Source organism: Podarcis pityusensis (assembly GCF_964106645.2).
Source record: "Podarcis pityusensis genome assembly, chromosome: 17".
Classification (NCBI taxonomy): domain Eukaryota; kingdom Metazoa; phylum Chordata; class Lepidosauria; order Squamata; family Lacertidae; genus Podarcis; species Podarcis pityusensis.
Genome location: NC_138042.1, coordinates 33662540 through 33686016, shown reverse-complemented (window position 1 = coordinate 33686016; position 23477 = coordinate 33662540). Strand labels below are relative to the sequence as shown.

The 23477-nt window shown below is 47.4% G+C and overlaps 1 protein-coding gene across 4 annotated transcripts in view; it reads right to left on the bottom strand.

The window, feature by feature from the left end:
- The window catches only part of SPMAP2L (sperm microtubule associated protein 2 like), a 28400-nt gene extending 6270 nt beyond the window's left edge, over positions 1-22130 (bottom strand). Inside the window, exons 1-7 of one of the 4 annotated variants that reach the window (XM_080986974.1) lie at positions 22003-22130; positions 20233-20263; positions 18558-18622; positions 16368-16427; positions 13608-13733; positions 8773-8910; positions 905-1025 (exon numbers count right to left, since the gene is read on the bottom strand). In XM_080986974.1, coding sequence (XP_080843100.1) covers positions 905-1025; positions 8773-8910; positions 13608-13733; positions 16368-16427; positions 18558-18604 — 492 coding nt within the window. In that variant the 5' untranslated portion in view covers positions 18605-18622; positions 20233-20263; positions 22003-22130. Of the gene's footprint in view, positions 1-904; positions 1026-8772; positions 8911-13607; positions 13734-16367; positions 16428-18557; positions 18623-20232; positions 20264-21859; positions 21976-22002 lie in introns of those variants that run through there. The other 3 variants (XM_080986975.1, XM_080986977.1, XM_080986976.1) reach the window with 3 other exon arrangements.
- Between the last annotated feature and the right edge of the window lie 1347 nt (positions 22131-23477).

Below are 23477 nucleotides of genomic sequence, written 5' to 3'. Positions count from 1 at the left end.
GGGCCCTGGGTGCCAGGGCGCCCACACTGTGGGGCTCCGACACGACTTCCGGATTTGACCGGAAGTCATGTCAGAGTCCTGACACAACCTCCTCGGCAACATTCAAGGACATGCCAGGCCTCTGAACGCGACTTCCGGTATAAACTGAAAGTTGCATCGGAGGTCTTGCAAGGCCTTGGAAGAGTTTGGATTTGATATCCCGCCTTTCACTCCCTTTAAGGAGTCTCAAAGCGGCTAACATTCTCCTTTCCCTTCCTCCCCCACAACAAACACTCTGTGAGGTGAGTGGGGCTGAGAGACTTCAAAGAAGTGTGACTGGCCCAAGGTCACCCAGCAGCTGCATCTGGAGGAGCGGAGACGCGAACCCGGTTCACCAGATTACAAGACTACCGCTCTTAACCACTACACCACACTGGCTCCCTTTTAATTTTGCCATCAATCGGAGTGAGGAAAGGAAACAGGCACACAAAAATCGCCCTTTAAACTTTACACCCCTTTAAACGAAGCGCTGCAGCGGTGCCACAGACATGACATCACAATGACATCACAACATCACAATGACACGTTATGTCGTGGCGCCATTGGGGACCCATAAGCTGGGGCCCAAGTCAGTGCTCCTGACTGTTTGGATTAAGCTGGTCTTACAAACTCAGAGGAATGGGAGCAACCAAAAACACCAAGCCCACTTGCTGGGCTCAGCTCTTTGAAAACAGTTCAGCTGCAGCAAGGAGGGCAAGCGGTGGGCAACTTTCCCCCAAAGCAGTGGCAGAACCCTGGGGCCTCCTTTGTAGTGCGGAGAGAAGCACAGAAGACTTCACAGGACAGGCAGAGCCTGTGTATGGAAACGCTTGTTGAAATTGTCATTGTTGATGGTGTTCTCTGGTTCAGCATCATCATTGATTACCTCTTTTGGAAAGGAGAAGGATGAGGGCAGGCTTCGCGGATGTGAGAGGCTCAAAATCCTTGGGGAAGCTTCCCAACAAAGTGCTGCGCTACTGACAGGCCATTGCGGGGAACTACGGGGCCTGCAAGCAAACACAAACAGGGGACCATTAGCAACTGCCTGGTAACTCCTCACTGCCCCCACAACCCACCCCCCCACCAGCGTGTAGCTAGATGCGAGTTCTATAGCTACCTGACAGAACTGCAACTCATAGATGCGAGTGGCAAGCATAATGTTTATATAATGTCTATAGTGATGTGTGTATTGAAAATGCTCTTTTATATGCAACACCCAGGGCTTTTTCTAGCTGGAACTCACTGGAACTCAGTTCCGCCACTTATCAGGTGCGCGCCATGGGCATTATAAGAGAACAAGGGAGGTATGCATGGTGAGTTCCAGCCCCTATTTTTCTAGAAAAATAGCACTGGCTACACCTAATATAAAATCAGGGGTGTATTGGGGTGTTGGTACTTCGAGTGTGTGATCCTTTATGACAGGGATGTCCAACAGGTCGATCGCAATCTACTGGTAGATCCCCGGGAGGTTTTGGTAGATCACAGTCTATTGCTGGTTCCCTTTCCTCAGTGGTGGTAAAATAGAATCAGGCCCCGCCCCCTCGCCCTGCCCTCCACGATCTCCCCAAAAGGGGTACATCACTGCCAGTTTTTTATTCTGTGAGTAGATCGCAGTCTCTTAGGAGTTGGCTTTATGCTTTATGAGATGGTTTGTCCACCTTTGGTCCCTGCCCTGCAGTCAGCTGTCACCATGTGACAGCGGCCACACCCCAGGAACGACTTTGACTGGCTGGCTAAACCAGGTGAGGAAAGCTGATGGGTCTCACACCCTGGGTGAGTTAAGGGCTTCCCCTGCATGCGAAGACAGGCTCCGGTGGATAGAGCAGACGAGACCATAGAATAAGGTTTCTGCATGCGTAGAGGGAAGGGTGGGGCAGATGGGGCTCGTCAACCTGGGAAGGTAGCCCATCTAGGAAAAATAAAACTCTGATCCTAAACCTCCGCTGCCTTGCAGGATATCTTCAGGAGAAGAAAAGGCTAAGGAGTAAACCCTTCACAAATCTAGAGCAGAGTCCCTAAGACGGTTGGATGACGCCTTGTACACCTCTTTCCATCAACTCCTACAGCCAAGCTGGTGCCAAATGTATTGCTCTGCTTTCCTCTGGATCACATCAGCGAAGCTGAGAGGTGGGTCTTGATATCTGGGCAGCCCAGGACCTCCATACACACTGCCCAGGCTTGCAACCCAGGGAGGTGATAATGCAGTGCTTTGATTTCACTCTCAGAGGCACACTCCATTATCTCCTGAGACAGTTATAACAATAATAATAACAGATATAACAGACGGATGATATTCTAGGGTGCATCAACAGAAGTATTGTACCCCGATCAAGAGGAGTAATAGTCCTACTCTATTCTGCCTTGGTCAGACCATACTGGAGTACTATGTCCAGTACTAGACACCACAATTAAAGAAGCACATTGACAAGCTGGAACATGTGCAGAGGAGGGCAACCAAGATGATCAAGGGTCTGGAAACAAAGCCTTATGAGGAACGGCTGAGGGAGCTGGGTATGTTAAGCCTGGTAAAAAGGAGACTGAGAGGAGATATGAAATCCATCTTCAAGTATCTAAAGGGCTGCCACATGGAGGATGGAGCAAGCTTCTTTTCTCCTGCTCTGGAAGCCAAGACCTGACTAAACAACAGGAAGAACTGTAATAGTTGTTAAATGGTGGAACGGTCTCTCTTGGAGGGTGGAGGGCTCTCCTTCCTCGGAGGTTAGATGTCCTGGATGCTTTAGTTAAGATTCCTGTATTGCAGGGGGTGTCGACATGCAGAGGGGCAGGGAGGCCAGCTGGCAAGCCCAGCTCGGACGTCTCCTTCCATCGGCCTATGCTCCGATGCAAATCAGCGACCCGAACTTCAAAAGCCAGGGCACGCAATTAGCAGAGTGTAGTGCGCACACAGAAGTAGGCATGAGACGTAAGTCATGCTACAGCGACAGATTTATTAAACATAAATCAGAACAAAGAAACATGTCGTCTCTCTCTCTCATGTTGTCTCGGAGAGAACAGCAAAAGCAAAAGCTATACACAAACAGAAGTTCCCAGCAACCTGTGCTGGAATGTAAACAGACATGTGACATGCAGCAATTCCACATGCCTGTTCCTTAAGGTGGAATGGAATTCTCAACTTCCATGCACATGACATGTGATGCTAATTATTTCCCCCTGGACCATAAAGAAGGCTGATCGCCGAAGAATTGATGCTTTTGATTTATGGTGCTGGAGGAGACTCTTGAGAGTCCCATGGACTGCCAGAAGATCAAACCTCTCCATTCTTAAGGAAATGAGCCCTGAGTGCTCACTGGAAGGACAGATCGTGAAGCTGAGGCTCCAATACTTTGGCCACCTCATGAGAAGAGAAGACTCCCTGGAAAAGACCCTGATGTTGGGAAAGATGGAGGGCACAAGGAGAAGGGGACGACAGAGGATGAGATGGTTGGACAGTGTTCTCGAAGCTACCAGCATGAGTTTGACCAAACTGCGGGAGGCAGTGGAAGACAGGAGTGCCTGGCGTGCTCTGGTCCATGGGGTCACGAAGAGGCGGACACGACTAAACGACTAAACAAGAACAAAGAGTTAAATGATAACTAATCAGAGGCAGCTACAGGAGAGCTATGAGATTCAGGTGAGGGTCAGATGCCTTGTAAATCCCAGCAGGTATATAAGAGGATGACCTGGCCTGCCCAGGCCTCCGGGGTCCCTTCCAATTCTATGATTCTACGACTGCCAACCACAATATAAACTCACCACTACACAACATTGCCCCCTACCCCACAGGGCAGGATAACTTCATGCTTAGGTGTCACATGTGGCCAGAGTCACACGCCTTCACTGTCCCAGCCATGCGCCCTCCTTGGGCGTTTTTGCCTGACTGGAATGTGCCCATTAACTCTGCCCATGCTTTGTGCTTGCCTGGCTGAAGGAGGATAGAGAGCGCCTTGTGCGAGCATGAAGGTAGCCGCCCCGGGTGCAGAGCTAAGACTCGCATTCAGCACTCCACCCTCTTTTGCCTTCAGCACGTTGGCCCTGGAAGGCTGCCCAGAAGGGAGGGTGGCTTTTGGGCTGGAAAATGTTCCCCACCCCTGCCATGGGGTGACTGGAAGGACACACAGGCAAGAAAAATCATACAAGTCTCAACCGCATGTTAAAGTTTCTAAAAATGTTTTTGATTTACCGTTGCTTCATCTGCGTCTGCGGCTTTTTCTGCCCCACCGTTCAAGCGAGCATTCACTGTGTAATGCTTGACAGAGCAGTGTTGCCTTCTGGTTGCCATCACTTAATGCTGCTATTTTGGACCATCCAAGTACTTGGATTTACAGAAGCCATCCCAGTTTCTGATTTGATCCCAGAATGTCCTTCTTTCCCTTAGGATGGCCCTATTTTCATCAGAGAAGTGTTGGAGGTTATGTGACTTCCGAGCCAAGGAGATAAGTAACTATACAACCTTTAGAAGTCATCTGAAGGCAGCTCCGTATAGGGAAGTTTTAATGTTTTATTATGTTTTTATATATGTTAGAAGATGCCGAGTCAGATGTGTGGGGTATAAATATAACAACAACAACAATGGGTGGTACTGTATCCTAAACCACTGAGCCTCTTGGGCTTGTCGATCAGAAGGTTGGTGGTTCAAATCCACATGACGGTGTGAGCTCCCATTGTTCGGTCCCAGCTCCTGCCAACCTAGCAGTTCAAAGGCACACCAATGCAAGCAGATAAATACCGTATTTTTCGCTCTATAAAACGCACCAGACCACAAGACGCACCTAGTTTTTGGAGGAGGAAAACAAGAAAAAAAAATATTCTGAATCTCAGAAGCCAGAACAGCAAGAGGGATTGCTGCGCAGTGAAAGCAGCAATCCCTCTTGCTGTTCTGGCTTCTGGGATAGCTGCGCAGCCTGCATTTGCTCCATAAGACGCAAACATATTTCCCCTTACTTTTTAGGAGGGAAAAAGTGAGTCTTATAGAGCAAAAAATACAGTAGGTACCACTCCAGCAGGAAGATAAATGGCATTTCCGTGCACTCTGGCTTCCGTCATAGTGTCCCGTTGCGCCAGAAGTGGTTTAGTCATACTGGCCATATGACCCAGAAAGCTGTTTGTGGACAAATGCCAGCTCCCTTGGCCTGAAGTGAGATGAGCACCGCACCCCATAGCTGACTTTGACTGGGCTTAACCACCCAGGGATCCTTTACCACCACCATAACCTCCTCCTCCTCCTTCTTTAGGACCTTCCTATTTTTATTGGAGAAACATTGGAGGGTATGATATTTGGGACCCTAGCAACTGGAATGTTCCTCCATACAAAATAGTGGGTGATGATAACCAGCTGCTGTTCCTGCAGCTAGAAAGGCAGATCACAACTAATGTTCTGCTTGTGCGCATGTGCGATAGAAAATGAAATTAAGTTTGGCAGCTTGACTGGTGTCAACTTCCTGAGGTGTCTCTCCAATATAAATGTCATTCTTTCATGAGACCACTCCTCCTACCTTAATCATGGGCATTTTACTAGTTTCAAATGAAAAGTGCACCCCTCCAAAAAAATCAGTTGCTTCTTGCTATTGTAAAGATGGCATAGAGATTCTGAAAGGGATTTGGGCCAGTTCAGGATTCCGGCCATAGTTGTGTGTGTGTGTGTGTGTGTGTGCGTGTGCGTGCTGAAGAGGGAACTGCAGGTTTCCATTTATAGATTTTCATATTTCCATCTGCTCGGATCCTTTTCCCCTTTCAGTTTTTCTCCATGACATCACCTCTTTCTACACGTCTACTTCTCCCTCAACTTTTACTTGCAATTGTGGGGAAGTACAGTTGAAAAATGGGAGAAGATTGCATACCCTCCAACTTTTCTCCAATGAAAATAGGGACACCCCATTCCATAATAATAATTTTATTATTTTATACCCTGCCCATCTGACTGGGTTGCCCCAAGTACTCTGGGCAACTTCCAACATATATAAAAACATAATAAAACATTTTTAAAACTTCCCTATACAGTGGTACCTCGGGTTAAGAACTTAATTTGTTCCGGAGGTCTGTTCTTAACCTGAAACTGTTCTTAACCTGAAGCACCACTTTAGCTAATGGGACCTCCTGCTGCTGCCGCTCCGCTGGAGCACAATTTCTGTTCTCATCCTGAAACAAAGTTCTTAACCTGAAGCACTATTTCTGGGTTAGCGGAGTCTGTAACCTGAAGCATATGTAACCTGAAGCGTATGTAACCTGAAGCGTATGTAACCTGAGGTATCACTGTACAGTGGTACCTCGGGTTAAGTACTTAATTCGTTCCAGAGGTCCGTTCTTAACCTGAAACTCTTCTTAACCTGAAGCACCACTTTAGCTAATGGGACCTCCTGCTGGTGCCGTGCCACCAGAGCACGATTTCTGTTCTCATCCTGAAGCAAAGTTCTTAACCTGAAGCACTATTTGTGGGTTAGCGGAGTCTGTAACCTGCAGTGTATGTAACCCGAGGTACCACTGTACAGGGTTGCCTTCAGACGGCTCAGGGGATTGGAAAACTCCATACCCTCTAACATATCTCTGATGAAAATAGGGACGTCCAAAGGAAAAGAGACATTCCGGTATCAAATAAGAAACCAGGGCGGCTTCTCTAAATCAGGGGCTGCCCCTGGAAAACAGGGACACTTGGACGGTTTGAGATTGTCAAAACCATATGATCTAAAGCTCTACCTTCTCAGGCCCAGGGACCACCTTTAACTAAAACTCACTTTTAATTTTTTAACTGCACATGTCCATATGACTGCTTTCTCCACAGAGAAGATGCTCCCCTTATAAGTTACTGGGTTCCGCTCAGTCTCTGCCCAGTTTCTGCCACCAGGGGTTTAGTAATTTGAAAGTAAGATATAATGTTGTTAATATTTTATTTCCTGAGGAATGTGACACCCAAAGCAGGCCATGGTCTCTGAGGATTTGTCTATAATTATGTTTGCATTATCACATACTCTATATCTAGCAGGTTCCCACTGCTGCCTTTTGAAGCTGCATTCATACAATGTCAGCCCCAATCTCTATTGATCCTTTTTTATAAAAAAAAATTGGAAGTTTTATTTACAACATAACATAAACCCACACCCCCCGATACAGAAATCCACCCTCATTAAACGTGAACATAACATACAATAAGCATAACATACAACAATACAAACAACCAAATAAAAGACCTGCTTTAGCCTGTATCTGGCCTCCTTATTTACTTCTTATAAACTGTTTCCTTTAGGAATAATTATTAAGATTTTTCTAATTATAACTTATATACCCACAAAGTCTCCTGCAGACATTAATCGAAACAAGTCCAGGTATGTATTTTAGGGCACTGTTTTGTGAAGTATTCTCTGCATTTCCCCCCGTGCTTTTTGAAATGCTTGTCTAATGTGGTCTCTATTGATCCTGTCGCTTCTTGACAAATACTGCTGTTTGATGCTCCTCCACCCCACACACTTCAAACCATCTTCAATCTCATTAGAAAATGCACAGATGAGAGCTTCACAAGTAGGAAGTCCGAGCAGCGATTTGCTGTTTGCAGGGGTAGGGAAACCAAAAATGCCTGTGTGCATCACGGTGACAACATCCCTGCAGGGGCGGAGGAAGGAGGGCGGTGGGGGCAGTCCGCCATGGGTGTCACCACTGAGGGGGGTGACAAAATCCCAGGCGGCACTCACTGCACGGCCTGCAACGAGTCGGAGCCACACGTCTCTCCTGGGATTGACATGGTGGTTTGGGCACCCGCAGGCTCTGCACTGCCCCAAACAGTCCGCCCACCGCCTCCCCCTTAGCTGTAGGGCGGCCAAGTGGGAGGAGGTAGGCAGACTCCTCAAAGACCCCGCGAAGCGTCCAGCCCCAGCTCACACCACCCCACAGGCAGCTGGCCCTGCCCTTGGGTGCAGGACATGCGCGCCACCCCAGGTGCCCGATTGGCTTGTTCCGCCGCTGCATCCTTGCCCTTTCTCTGATGTGAACAACACTGAATGACTGCAGTTTGAAGTGCAGCAGAGAGAGATGAGCAGCTAATGTCAACATATCGTGAGTCGGGATCAGTGCATATAGCCCTTCTTCTACCCATTTTCAGACACACGTTGTCTTCTTTGAGAGCTGCACTCTTGAGGTGCTACGAAGGCTGTGCATATGGGCTTCTGATGCCTGGGAACTGACGGCAAGTTAGAACAGCTAGGAAGACTAGCTCTCCAGGCACAGATCAACCTTCCACGGATGTCATGGCAGCTACTACTGTGGTGTAAATGGGACATTTACCGTATTTTTTGCACCATAACACTCACTTTTTTCCTCCTAAAAAGTAAGGGGAAATGTCTGTGCGTGTTATGGAGGGAATGCCTACGGGTGGCATGCCTACGGATTTTCCTCCTCTAAAAACTACGTGTGTGTTATGGTCGGGTGCGTGTTATAGAGCGAAAAATACGGTATATAGTTTCCTCCCATGTAAACACTGCCTGCCTGGGAAGAAGTCTGCAATTCGTGTGAGGAGCAACCAGATCAATGGCCTCTCCAACATGGTTCCCTCCTAAACACTCTGCAGGTGTGTTGTGGGACCACACCATCCTGAAGGCAACCCCCACATTTCTGTGGTGGCTAGTGCGAATTGGCTTTGTTTTCAAATCTCAGCACACACTTTAAGAAAACCATTCCCCCTTCCTTGGAAAGCTGATCCTCTACAAGTTCAGTTTTGGAAACCTACAGGCAGCCCAGCAATCAACACAGCTGGCAGCACGAGTCTCTCACCTTTTTTTCAGGTACATTTCTGCACATCTTCTAGGTTCTGCCAGGTGTAATATCCGTTGGCTCGGGATTATAGAATATAATCCAGGAGGGCGGTGCCAGATCTCAGACGAACGGCCGCAACTATACAAATGGATGGACCTTGGAAAAACCGCAAGGCGTCAGTGGAGGTGAGGCAGAGCTTGGCATTAATTCAAACAGCAAGTCAAAAGTGTGAGTTCCACCTTATTTTATTCATCCTGGTTCTACGTTGTGGTTTCTTTATTTTATTTCTTTATTATATTTATATCCCACTTCCCCTCTCCCCCCAAAGGAGCCCAGGGCTTCTTCATATGATTAATATGAACAACTGCACCATCCAGAAAGAGAAGGGTTCTAGGCTAGCCTTCTCCATTCCATCATTGTAGATTTTTTAAAAAATAATTTTTTTGGGGGGGGGGAGTTTAAATGGTTATTTTAACAAACAAAAAAAATTCCACTTTTTAAAAAAAGTGTATTGATTTAAAAGAATATCCAAGTTTAATACAGATGTATTAAAGACACACAACCTCTTAAAAGGGAATCGTGGCAATTTATTAAAGGCTGCTTTTCTAGGGACCTCTGCTCAAATATAGTGCCAAAATGGCTGGCACTGTATTAAGAAGCCACAAGGGACCTTGGACTTCTGTGTTCCCTCATTCTCCTTCCTCCTCTCATTGCAGTGATTTCCTAACTCCAGTTCTGGTTTGCAGCAACCCATTATTTGTCATTTCATCCACAGGTATTGTATGGTCTGTGCCTGCCTGCAAACTCCCCAAAACCCTTACTTTGCAACCTCCGGAGTGGAACAGGTTCCCCATCACTGTCCTACGCATTGAAAAATCATATAGCCATCTTGGCTAGAAATTTTCTTGGGGGGGGGGGAGTGAGATTATTAGGAAGCTGAATTCTGTGCCATCAGCGTATTCCGCACTACTTCTGTATCCCTCTGAAAGGCAACACACACACACATTGTCATTGATATGACAACACTAGTGCTATATGCACACATTCACTTGTAGCTGATATTTCTTGCCCCAAACAGGAATCTAGGGGGCAAGTCAAAGGCATGGAATATGCACTATATAAAGGTAAAGGGACCCCTGACCGTTAGGTCCAGTTGTGGCCGACCCTGGGGTTGCAGCGCTCATCTCGCTTTACAAGCCGAGGTAGCCAGCGTACAGCTTCCGGGTCATGTGGCCAGCAGGACTAAGCCGCTCCTGGCGAACCAGAGCAGCGCACGGAAACGCCGTTTACCTTCCCGCCGGAGCGGTACCTATTTATCTACTTGCACTTTGACGTGCTTTCGAACTCCTAGGTTGGCAGGAGCAGGGACCGAGCAACCGGAGCTCACCCCGTCGCAGGGATTTGAACTGCCAACCTTCTGATCGGCAAGTCCTAGGCTCTGTGGTTTAACCCACAGCACTATATAGACTGTGCTTAAATCATTCCATGAATTGTTCCACTGTGCCTGAGGAGCTGGCAGTCAAAAGTGCCCCAATGTTGGGCCTGGAATTCAAATTAAAACATCCTGCCATTCCAGCACAAACAGCTGCTTGCTTGGTGAGTCAGATCTCTTGGCAACCGAGAATAATGGCAACACCCTTTTCACGATTTCTCCCTTCTGCCTGCCAGTTGTTGACGGAGAACCAAAATTAATATTGAATGCCCTTATTATTACTTACGCCGTGAATAATTATTCATGCCGGACTTTCTTCATTTCACCTAGAGAGACACCTTTGCAGCGCCGTAAGGTGATATTAATAGGAGGCCAACACTTGGGGAAAGCAATGGCCAATTTTGGGCATGTCTTCATTACAAAATATATATTGGGAGGGTTCTATCACTGTTAGGACTTCCCCCAAAGAATCCTGGGAATTCTAAGGCACTGGCAAGAGGACATTGTCATGAAGACAGTAATAATAATAATAATAATAATAAAAATAATAAAAATAATAATAATAATAAATTATTTATACTCCGCCCATATGGCTGAGTTTCCCCAGCCACTCTGGGCGGATTCCAATCGAGTGTTAAAAACAATACAGCATTAAATATTAAAAACTTCCCTAAGATGTCTTTTAAAGAGCAGATAGCTGCTTATTTCCTTCACATCTGAAGGGAGGGCGTTCCACAGGGCTGGCGCCACTACCGAGAAGGCCCTCTGTCTGGTTCCCTGTAACCTCACTTCTCTGATACAGGTACGCTGGGGTGGAGGAAGGGGGTTGCGGTGGGTGCGGGCCACCCTGGGTGTCACCACTGAGGGGGGTGACAAAATGTTGGGCGACAGTCACCACATGGCCTGCAGCGTGCTTGAGCCACGCATCTTTCCTGGGAGAGAGGCGGTGGCTTGGGCGCATGCAGGCAGTGGCGTAGCGTGGGGGGTGCCAGGGGGGCCGGCCGCACCGGGCGCAACATGGGCGGGGGGCGCGCTCGCACTAGCAGCTCTCTGCCCCTACTAAAATCCACGGGTTAGGGAGCCCGCGCTCGCTCGGCTTGGCGAGGAGGTCGCGGAAGGGGGAGAGCGAAGCCTTCTGCCGCAGGCAAAAAAAGGAGAGGAAGCCGGGCGGGCGGGCGGGCGGGCTGGCTGGCGGGGGTCTGGCTGCGCCTGCTGCTGCCGGTGCAGGGCAAGGCAAGCAGAGCGAGGAGGAGAGAGAGGGGAAGGGGGGGGAAGCAGCTAGGAAACGCTGCGGTGTGGAGGAGGAATCAATTAAGGAGAGAAAGCGAAAAGCCTTGGAGAAAAGGAAAAAAGGAAAGAAAAGAGGCAGCTCCAGGAGAGCGCGGGGGAAAGAGAAGCCTCGCTGCTGCTGCTGCTTGGGAGAGTAAATTACTGTACTTGCCTTGCCCCGGGTTAGGGGGCACAAATTACTTGCCTTGCCCCGGGTGCTGATAACCCACGCTACGCCGCTGCATGCAGGCTCCGCGCTGCCCAAACAGTCCGCCAGCTGCCTCCCCCCCCAGCTGTAGGGCGGCTGAGTGGGAGGAGGCAGGCAGACTCTGGAGGCCGCACAGTGCGCCCCACCCTTGCCTCACCCCTATGGGCAGTTCGCCCCAGGTGCCCAAGCAGCTTCCTTCGCCACAGCAGGTACCGTCTTGGAGCACCGTATCCAAGCTCAGAAGCAACACCAAAAACAGCAGCACCACTTATTGCCAGCGATGTGGTGTGGGTTGCCAGGGGCTGTGGCTTTCTGCTACCCATCTCCCCACTGTTGATATTTTCACCCCTTCCCATTGCAAGAATCTCCTGATGTTTTCAGAAAGGAGGGAGCGGAAACTGCTCTTCACTTCTTCCGCTCCTGCCTGACTCTGTGGGGAGTCTGAGTGTTATCTATGTAGAGATTAGATGGCTGAGTGAGAGCTGTAACACGCATGCAAGCCAGTAGCTCTTTAGTTTTTAGTTTGCAGTAGCTATTAGAAATAAAAGAAGTTATACTTCATGTTATGTACTGAAGTTCTCACCCTGGGCCAGCAGGGGGATACTGTAGACAGTTATGCAAATAAGGGATCGAAAGTGAGGTTCAGTGATTGGATAGTTTTAGAAAGTTGTTACAGTTACGTTGGACTGGAGCTCTATATAAGCAGGCTGACTGAACCCTTCAGTTCAGTTCAGTTCTGTCCTGGCCTGTGAATAAGCAAGAGCTGTTTGAAGAATCGCTGTATCGTCTGATATGTTCACCCACAACTTAACACTTCACAGCTTTCTTCCGTGCTGTTCATACTCTGCTGAGTCTGGTGCTCACAATGGACAGTTGTGGGTCCAGGGCACTTAGACCTGATTTCCAGGATTGGAAGGTCTCTGGAAGTGCTCCAGTCGCCTACCCCAGTCAGGGCAGATCCAGCTATTGAGCCCAGTTGTCGGCATCGGCTCAAAGGCCTACTGACACCCACAGCGTATTGTCTGTCTCCCACACCATCTGCCTTGCGGCACACCTAGAGTCCTGCTTGTCACAGCGGGTGCTGGAGAGGAGAGAAGGCCTCAGCGCAGGGATTAAGCGGGAGGAGATACAGCAGCCTCCTTGTCTCACGGCATCACAGACGCATTTCAAAGTCTGCACCGCCCCAAATGGAAGCCATTAAATCGTGTGTGGGGAACCTTTGGTGTTCCAGACGGTGCTGAACTACAATTCCCATCATCCCTGGCCATTGACTATATTTGCTGGGGCAGATGGGACTTGTAGTTCAGCTGTGGTCCCACGTTTCCCCACATCTGCCTTAAACGTATAGCTTTCCTTCTTTGCTGAGCAGTCTGAGATGCCATATAGCAAGGTAAATTATTACAACAACAACAACAACAACAATAATAATTCATATCCCACCCTTCCACTGAGGGCCAGCTCCGAGGGCCTTCTGGTGATTCCCTCACTCTGAGAAGTGAGGTTACAGGGAACCAGGCAGAGGGCCTTCTCGGTAGTGGCGCCTGCCCTGTGGAACACCCTCCCACCAGATGTCAAGGCAATAAGCAACTATCTTACTTTCAAAAGACATCTGAAGGCAGCCCTGTTTAGGGAAGCTTTTAATGTTTAATTCTGTGTTGTGTTTTTAATATTCGGTTGGGAGCCGCCCAGAGTGGCTGAGGAAACCCAGTCAGGTGGGCGGGGTATAAATAATAAATTATTATGATTATGTTTATGATATATTATTCCTCCCAAACCTTTCCGCTTGGTTTCAAAAGAGGCTTGCCATGAACAGCATGGGAAGCTGCTGTTCAGGAAGCACAAATCCAAAGCTCCGCAGGGAATCAGAAGTACAATCCTTGATTTTGGCCTGAACCCACTCAGCTCCTGTACGCTTTTAAATGAGGGAAAGTAAGAATGACAAACCTGCGCGGGAGATTTGCATCTAGTTTCTTGGGTTTTGCCAGGCCTAAGACTCTTGAAGTTGGCCGACACATCAGAGCACGTGAGGAAAGGGGCCATATCGTATCTTGGTTTCCCCAGACTAACTTACTGTTACGAATAAAAACAAAAGTGCCACTCAAACCATGGTTAGAAACTCCTGCACACAACCATAGGTTATCGTATTAAGCATCTATTCTTATATTACGCAAATCACTCACACACACGTATGCTGTTATAGTTGTTCTCACCCGAAATCATCTATAAAGATCTGTGACTTTCTGGGAGCAAACTGATTAACGGTGATTTTACAACGGGAGGTCACTCATTTGATGGCTGTGGTTCACTGATTTGGCTAGCTACCATTAATTTATACATATATCCCACACTTTCTGTCCACCTTACAAGATCTTTGAGACAGCTAAGAGCAGGAAATAAAAGCAATACAGTGGTACCTTGGGTTAAGTACTTAATTCGTTCCAGAGGTCCGTTCTTAACCTGAAACTGTTCTTAACCTGAAGCACCACTTTAGCTAATGGGGCCTCCCGCTGCCCCCGCGCCGCCAGAGCACAATTTCTGTTCTCATCCTGAAGCAAAGTTCTTAACCTGAAGCACTATTTCTGGGTTAACGGAGTGTGTAACCTGAAGCATATGTCACCTGAAGTGTATGTAACCTGAAGTACCACTGTACTTTTTTTTTTTTTAAGTAAAGCCAAAAATTCTTTCAAGGGAAAAGGCAGAAATAGAATTCAGGTCTCAATGCCTTGTGCTCACAGCCAGAAGGTGCAAAAATGTCAACAATGACGGAGTCAGACAAACAGGAAATTCTAAGCCTGGTCACTGTCTCAGAGAAGACATGGCATTGGGACACTGCTTTTCAAGTATCCCGGTCCTAAACCCTATATTCCTTGGGAGGTCACCAGTTCCTGAGAATCACAACCGGGCAGGGTACTGTTGTGCTCGGGTCCAAGTCGTGGGTTTCTCATAGACATCTGGTTGGCCACCGTGAGAACAAGATGCTTTGACTGGGCCTAACAGGGCTGTTCTTATGTTCTCAGTGTACAGTGGAACCTCGGGTTAAGAACTTAATTCGTTCTGGAGGTCCGTTCTTAACCTGAAACTGTTCTTAACCTGAGGTACCACTTTAGCTAATGGGGCCTCCCGATGCCGCCACCGCGCGATTTCTGTTCTCATCCTGAGGTAAAGTTCTTAACCTGAGGTACTATTTCTGGGTTAGCGGAGTCTGTAACCTGAAGCGTCTGTAACCTGAGGTACCACTGTACTTAAAGGTAAAGGTAAAGGGACCCCTGAGCATTAGGTCCAGTCGTGGCCGACTCTGGGGTTGCGGCGCTCATCTCACTTTATTGGCCGAGGGAGCCGGCGTACAGCTTCCGGGTCATGTGGCCAGCATGACTAAGCCACTTCTGGCGAACCAGAGCAGCGCACGGAAACGCCGTTTACCTTCCCACTGGAGTGGTACCTATTTATCTACTTGCACTTTGACATGCTTTCAAACTACTAGGTTGGCAGGAGCAGGGACTGAGCAACGGGAGCTCACCTCATCGCGGGGATTCGAACCGCCGATCTTCTGATCGGCAAGTCCTAGGCTCTGTGGTTTAACCCACAGCGCCACCCACATCCCTTCGCCACTGTATTTACTTTGGAGCAATCCAACCAAAGTGAGCTTGAAATGTACCAATAAGGGTAGAGTCACTCCAAAGCAAAATGCCGAAATGCTGAAACCATGGTGACCAGCACTTTCAAATATAGTCAAAAGGACCACTAAATATCTTTCCAAATAACCCGTGATCCATCTTCTGATGGTTTTCAAGCTACCCAGAATACACCAGGCTATATAACTGTTAAAAATTTGAAGGACACAGTTTGAAGGTCTATGGGGCAGCATCCTTGCACTTTCAGTTCCATGAAGGAGAAAGGCAGGATATTGATGTAATAAATAAGTAAGTATAAATGCAGATTTAGGTTTTAAATGTCACAGGAGGCAGGCTAATTTGCCTTTCAAATCAGCCCATATAAATTATTCAATTAATTTGCACCCTACTCCAAATTACCTAATCAATTCATTTACCCCCCAATTCAATTCTCAACAGATCCTGGTCCAAATCAGTTTGATTCTCCTTCAATTGCCTCCCCCCAAATTATCTCTAGATCACGTAATAATAATAATATTCTACCCAATAAACAAGATCACCTCCTCCAATCTAATTTTCTCCCAAATTCATTACCCATCCAGAATATACAGAAAGAAAAATATTTGGGATCTCTACTCCACAAGCCTGTCCTTGCTTTCAATAGCTAATGAAGTAAAATACGGAGATGATAAAATGGGTCTTTAGTACAAGTCTGTCATAACATAATGCGGCAGCTAAGGCTCCATCTGCACTATACATTTAAAGAACTATCATACCACTTTCAACCGTCATGGCTTCCCCCAAAGAATCCTGGGAACTGGTTTGTTAAGAGTGCTGAGAGAAGTTAGGAGACCCATATTCTCCTCACGTTCCCCTCACTTTGAAGAACAAGTCTTAATGCTCAATCCCTCTTCCCAGGGGACTCTGTGAGGCCAAACCACAGTTCCCAGAATTCTTTGAGGGAATAAAAGTGGTATGAAACCACTTTAAATGCATAATGCAGATGAGGCCTATGACAATGAGCACGTTACGGTGCCAAATGCGAATAATTCTTATTGTGATTCACATCCTTTATGAAGCCACACAATCTTACCGGAAAAAGTTCCACACGTCTTTGATCTCCTTTGGTTTTGCAAGCTCTTCCAACCTGGAACTGAAAACTTGTACAGTTGCAAAACAAACAAGAAACACATAGGTGGATAAAACCACCGTGCATAAAGTGTAAGTTCCCTGCCAGGGATAAGAAACCTTTCTTTTCCGCATTCCCTTTCTGGGACACCACATGGCGAGTGTGGCCAGAAACCAAAGTCGGTGTGGCGAACAATGTGACTCTTACGTTTGTACAATTTCCTACATTCTAACCAGGCAAAAACCAGGCATTTCCACACACAGAGACCTCCACCCAGGCAAGCAAGAGTGCAAGCATATTAAAAAAAGGTAAAGGACCCCTGACAGTTAAGTCCAGTCGCGGACGACTCTGGGGTTCCGGCGCTCATCTTGCTTTACAGGCGAGGGAGCTGGTGTTTGTCTGCAGACAGTTTTTCCAGGTCATGTGACCAGCATAACTAAGCCGCTTCTGGTGCAACAGAACACCGAAACCAGAGCAGTGCACGGAAACGCCCTTTACCATCCCGCCGGAGCAGTACCTATTTATCTACTTGCACTTTTTGGCGTGCTTTCAAACTGCTAAGTTGACAGGAGCTGGGACCGAGCAACGGGAGCTCACCCCGTCGTGGGGATTCGAACCGCCGACCTTCTGATCGGCAAGCCCAAGAGGCTCAGTGGTTTAGACCACAGCGCCACCCGCGTCACCTGCAAGCCTATTATACCAGTGCAAATGTTTGGGATCAGAACACCAGACAGTCTATGCAAAATGTTCTTATTAGAATTCCAGTCAAAGAGCTTATTCTGTTTTATTTTTATTATTTGCATTTCCAGAAGCAGGCTGGAGTCTTGGGGGTTCCTGTATTCCTACTTCCCTGTTCCTACTGCTCTGCCTTGAGAACACTTACAGAAAACTGACAAGAAGATGACAGGTTATTATGTTGATTTGATGCAAAAAAAAACCCCAACCACCCGATAATGGACTTAGCTAATTACATTTGAACTCCAAAGTCATTCCGTCATGTACAAAACTTGCTCCTAGGCAAAGGCTTCATTGAGAGGCACCTTTGCACCTGAGGCGATAGGCCTTTTCTTCAAGCCAGGACAAGCTAAGGCACTTTTTATAAGCAATCAGCCTCCCAACCAAGCAGGGCTTATGATGATGTTTTCTTGACAGACAGGGGCAGGAGAGTAAATACCAAGAGAGAAAGAGAGAATGAGAAAGCTCTGCGTTCCCTCCCTTTTCAGCAGTTTGTTAAAAAGGCAGGGAAGTTAAGTACAGCGCAGTCAGGGACCAGACCTGGTGTGGGTGGGGCGTTCTCCATCCCACAGTCTTGCTGAGAGTAGCTGTTGACCTGGCAAGGTGGGGAGATCAAGGATCTAGGATTTCCTTGTAATTGAGACCGTCCATCAATCACAGAGGCTGATATTGCACATCTGTAGCACACAAGGCAGGCTGATCGCCGAAGAATTGATGCTTTTGAATTATGGTGCTGGAGGAGACTCTTGAGAGTCCCATGGACTGCAAGAAGATCAAACCTCTCCATTCTGAAGGAAATCAGCCCTGAGTGCTCACTGGAAGGACAGATCCTGAAGATGACTCCAATACTTTGGCCACCTCATGAGTAGAGAAGACTCCCTGGAAAAGACCCTGATGTTGGGAAAGATGGAGGGCACAAGGAGAAGGGGACGACAGAGGACGAGATGGCTGGACAGTGTTCTCGAAGCTACCAGCATGAGTTTGACCAAACTGCGGGAGGTGGTGGAAGACAGGAGTGCCTGGCGTGCTCTGGTCCATGGGGTCACGAAGAGTCGGACACGACTAAACGACTAAACAACAACAACAAGCACACAAGGCAAAAGTACAGGCAGCCCCAACTAGAGACTAAGACCCAGCTATGGATAAGTTCTGTGGTTCTATCTCTGACAGATCCCGACAATTTTTTTAAAAAAATACCCTTCCTACAGTCAACTTTCTTCAAAGGATTTGCAGGTGACCAGGCTCCTATTTTGCTGGCTGCCCTCTAGCCAGATATTTGGCTGTACTTAGCCCAGTCAGGCAGAAACTGTGTGGCGATCCTAGCACAGATTGTTGACGTGCTAGTAATGACAAACTGGGGTAATCTAGAACCACAAAACTGGCCAAGATAGCTCCAAAACTCTGTATGTAAACAGATACCTTTTTCCTATTCCTTCCTGATTTGCTTCCAGGTTTGCTTCCATCATTGCTGTACAATCCAACACCTAGAAGTTGAAAGATATAAAGCAGTTTTTGTGACTGGGCTTAGGTGCACAGGCAGTCCTAGAATGTTACTAAGGAGTATAGAATCACAGAATTGTAGGGTTGTGGGTTCGAGGAGGCCCAGCACCCTGCAAGGTGGGGCTAGAACGCACAACCCTCAGACGAAGAGTCTCAAACTGTTCTGACCATAGCTGTCAACTTTTCCCTTTTTTAAGGCAAATTCCCTTATTCCGAATAGGATACCTCACGAGAAAAGGGAAAAGTTGACAGCTACGGTTCTGACTGAGCTATCAGCCTGACATACATAATAGAGAAAGTAAAGCTGCAATATGCCTGCTAAACCGGGAGTGAGCCCCACTGAATTTATCTGCAGATGTTCTTGTTTTCTTATGTGGGACAGTGTAAATGGGGAGGGAGTGCATTAGAAGAGAGCCAAACCTAAACATACTGTCAGATAATTACTTTGACAGGAGAATTCAGACACACCCTTTTCTTGCTTGATACATGAAGCCCTCCCGGGTTTATTTGCTATTTGTCATATGCATTCTTCCCCAGGACTACACCCCAATGAAAATCTAGTATCATAGCCAGTATCATCACCTGCCTTTGTCCCTCCTCCCACCTCCATGGACAATCGGCTGCTACAGGAGAGATAAACACAGATTGAAGGTAAAGGGTAAAGGGACCCCTGACCATTAGGTCCAGTCGCGGACGACTCTGGGGTTGCGGCGCTCATCTCGCTTTATTGGCCGAGGGAGCCAGTGTACAGCTTCCGGGTCATGTGGCCAGCATGACTAAGCCGCTTCTGGCAAACCAGAGCAGCGCACGGAAATGCCATTTACCTTCCCGCTGGAGTGGTACCTATTTATCTACTTGCACTTTGACGTGCTTTCGAACTACTAGGTTGGCAGGAGCAGGGACCGAGCAATGGAAGCTCACCCCGTCACAGGGATTCGAACCGCCGACCTTCTGATCGGCAAGTCCTAGGCTCTGTGGTTTAACCCACAGCGCCACCCGCGTCTCTTAAAAACACAGATTAGCACAGAATAATAGGACTGGGAAGACCCTGTCAGCCACGAAGAGAGCTGAGTGACTTTGTGTCTACTCAGCCTACTCTTCCCTTCAGATTGCGCTGAGAATAAAATGGGAAAAGAGAACCACATACTCTGCTTTCAGCTCTATGGAGGAGAGATGGGATACAAATGTAAATAAATGCTTTAAAAAGGTGCCACAAGTTTTGTGGCTGGTGCAACAGTAGATCGGGAGGGCTCAACTTCAAAAACAATATATTGCTAATAACAGGCATCGAGTAAGATTTTGTTGGGAAAGAAAAAAAGTGAAATCATTATTCATATACTTTGCCCAACGTCATTAATATGTAGAAGTTACAGGTGGGGTTATAATGCGTGAGTTCTGCTCTCCTCTCATTTTTGTTTTCTAGGGTTGCTGAAATATCTTGCAGGCCGGATATTGTAAAATGCATGTCTCAAGCATCAATTAAAATCACACTCAGCAGAAAGCTCGTCTAAGAAGCTGCAGTCAAGGAGAAAGCGAGCGATGGTTACAGAATTTGCAGCAGATAACCACAGAGGCCCTGGAAGTTCTCTCTTACCTTTCACCTGATTGAAAACCAGGGAGAGAAACTGCAATGGAAGCAGAAAGAGCAGGTGGGTTTTAATGTCTGCAACCTGCGCACTCAAACCTCAAATTACCAGCAATTACATGCAGAACAAATGCTCCCTGTGCATTGACTTTTAACTAACAAGGAGTTTTTCCACCTAATTAAAGGTTACTTTGTTCCAGCAAAGCGATGGCTTTGGCATTTTGCGTGTTGCGACTGCCGGCAACCCAGCATCTCCCTTGAATATCAGGGTATCGGAATGAGAACCAGGGTACACTGCCAGAACGCAATTCTACCTTTTGAATTCGCACACTGCCCCAGATACACCTACACCAGCTGAAATCAGGAGGTTTTTAATGTTTGATGCTTTATTGTGTTTTTAATATTCTGTTGGGAGCTGCCCAGAGTGGCTGGGGCAACCCGGTCAGATAGGGAGCATATAAATAAATAAATAATTAATAATAATAATAATTTTATTACTTATACCCAGGTCATCTGGCTGGGTTTCTCCAGCCACTCTGGGCGACTTAAAGCATATATATTATTATTGCTTATTATTTATTTATTGAATTTATATACAGTGGATGCTCGGGTTGCGAACATGATCCGTGCGGAAAGCACGTTCGCAACCCGCAGTGCTGCGTCTGCACATGCGCGAGTCGCAATTCGGTGCTTCTGCACATGCGCAGGCGCCGAAACCTGGAAGTAATCCGTTCCAGTACTTCCGGGTTCGGTGCAGTGCGTAACCCGAAATTGCGCAACCCAAAGCGTCTGTAACCCGAGGTATGACTGTACCACCCTATACCCAGACATCTCAGGGCGGCTCACAGAACAAAACCAGAACACAAAACCACAAAATATATAATCAAAATGAAAACAACAACCCAATAACCCATAATAAATATAATAAAACATCACACATTAAAAACTTCACAATACAGGGTTGCTCTCAGATGTCTTTTAAAGGTTATGTAGTTCTTCATCTCCTTGACATCTGAAGGGTGGGCGTTCCACAGGGAGGGTGCCACTACCGAGAAGGCCCTCTGCCTGGTTCCCTGTAACTTCACACTTCGTAGTGAGGGAACCACCAGAAGACCATCGAAGGTAGACCTCAGTGTCTGGGCTAAGTGATGGAGTTGGAGGTGCTCCTTCAGGTATACTGGGATGAGGCTGTTGTTTTTATTTTAGAAATTCTGTACAATGAGAAGTGACAACTTTCATGGGACAGGATTTGGATTACCTGACTTGCACCTTACTTTGAATTATTATTATTATTATTATTATTATTATTATTATTATTACTACTACTACTACTTCCGCACACGTATTACAAGGACATTGTCCTCTTTTGTATCTGGCCACTACCCTGGCTCTCTCTCTCAGTAGCATCCTGGGCAGATGTGGAAAGAAAGGGGAAAGTATCTCATCCCCTCCTCTACAAACACCAGCCTGGTCTCTTTCTCGCCCACATTGTTTCCGTTGTATTCTTCTACTTTCCTTCCGATAAAACGGAAATATTTCCAAAAAGAGAAGGGAACTTTCTGCTCCTGCTCCGAGCGATTGGCTGAGAAAGTTGGAAACAGAGCGCGCTCTGCAAATGCTCACAAAACACACCCCCTTTAAGCCGTTTTTTTCAAACAACAACGTTGCTCTCTTAAGAGAGGATATGCACTCTGCATATGCGCAGAGGCAAACTCCTCCAGGTGCCAGAATTTTCTCCCGGAAGGAACTGCGGCTCTGCGGAGTCTTCTTTTCACGCACCTTCCTCTGCCTGCACCATCCTGCACTGAAGGCGCCTCTTCTAGATCTCCCCGCTGCAAAAAAAAGAGAGAGAAAAGACACGCACGCGCTCTGCCGGCGCGCCCCTGTTTGTTTCGGTTGCCCGGGTAACCAGCGACTCACGCGCTTCTAGCCCTCGCTCCCTCCGGGCCTTCTGCAATGGCCGCCATGCGCTTAGCCAGCCGCCAGAGGGCGCTCCGACTGCTTTATCTTCTCTGATTACCTTACAAATGTTGTTTAGTCGTTTAGTCGTGTCCGACTCTTCTTGACCCCATGGACCAGAGCAGGCCAGGCACTCCTGTCTTCCACTGCCTCCCGCAGTTTCCTCAAACTCATGCTGGTAGCTTCAAGAACACTGTCCCACCATCTCGTCCTCTGTCGTCCCCTTCTCCTTGTGCCCTCCATCTTTCCCAACATCAGGGTCTTTTCCAGGGAGTCTTCTCTTCTCATGAGGTGGCCAAAGTCTTGGAGCCTCAGCTTCAGGATCTTTCCTTCCAGTGAGCACTCAGGGCTGATTTCCTTCAGAATGGACATGTTTGATCTTCTTGCAGTCCGTGGGACTCTCAAGAGTCTCCTCCAGCGCCAGAATTCAAAAGCATCCATTCTTCCGCGATCAGCCTTCTTTATGGTCCAGCTCTCACTTCCATACCAGCAAGCCACTCCAGTATCCCTGCCAAGAAAACTCCATGGACAAAGACAACAGGCATATAAAAGTTATGACCTTACACATAGAATCAGAAAAAGAGTTGGAAAGGGACCCTGATGATCATCTAGTCCAACCCCATGCCATACAGGAATCTCAGCTAAAGCATCCATGACAGATGGCCATCCAACCTCTCCTTAAAAACCTCCCAAGGAAGCCTCACTGAAGTGAGCAGGACTTGCCTTCAACTTAAAACACGTACTGTAACCAGTGCCCGGATTTACTATAAGCTAAACAAGCGATAGCTTAGGGCCCCACTCTCTTGGGGACCCCCAAAAAATTTAAAGGGGGAAAAAAACTGGATGTACATTTCCAAAATATAAGATAAAAAACAAATAAAACCTACACACAGCAACAGTGTTTTGTGTTGTGTAGGCTCCTGTGGTGCAAGTAATGGGCCCCACCTGCTAGCCTGCTCCCTAAAATATCACTGGTTTGCTCATTTCTATAGGGTCCCTACATTCTGCATGGACAAATGGCTTTAGATACCTATTCAGTCCATAAATGACGATATAGCATATATTCAATACAAAAAACAGCGACAATTTGTTGTTGACAAAGGACAGCTGGACACATAAAGGGCCCCATTACCTTCAGTAGTGGGATGCGGGTGGTGCTGTGGGTTAAACCACAGAGCCTAGGACTTGCCGATCAGAAGGTCGGCGGTTCGAATCCCCGCCACGGGGTGAGCTCCCGTTGCTCGGTCCCTGCTTCCGACCTAGCAGTTTGAATGCACGTCAAAGTGCAAGTAGAT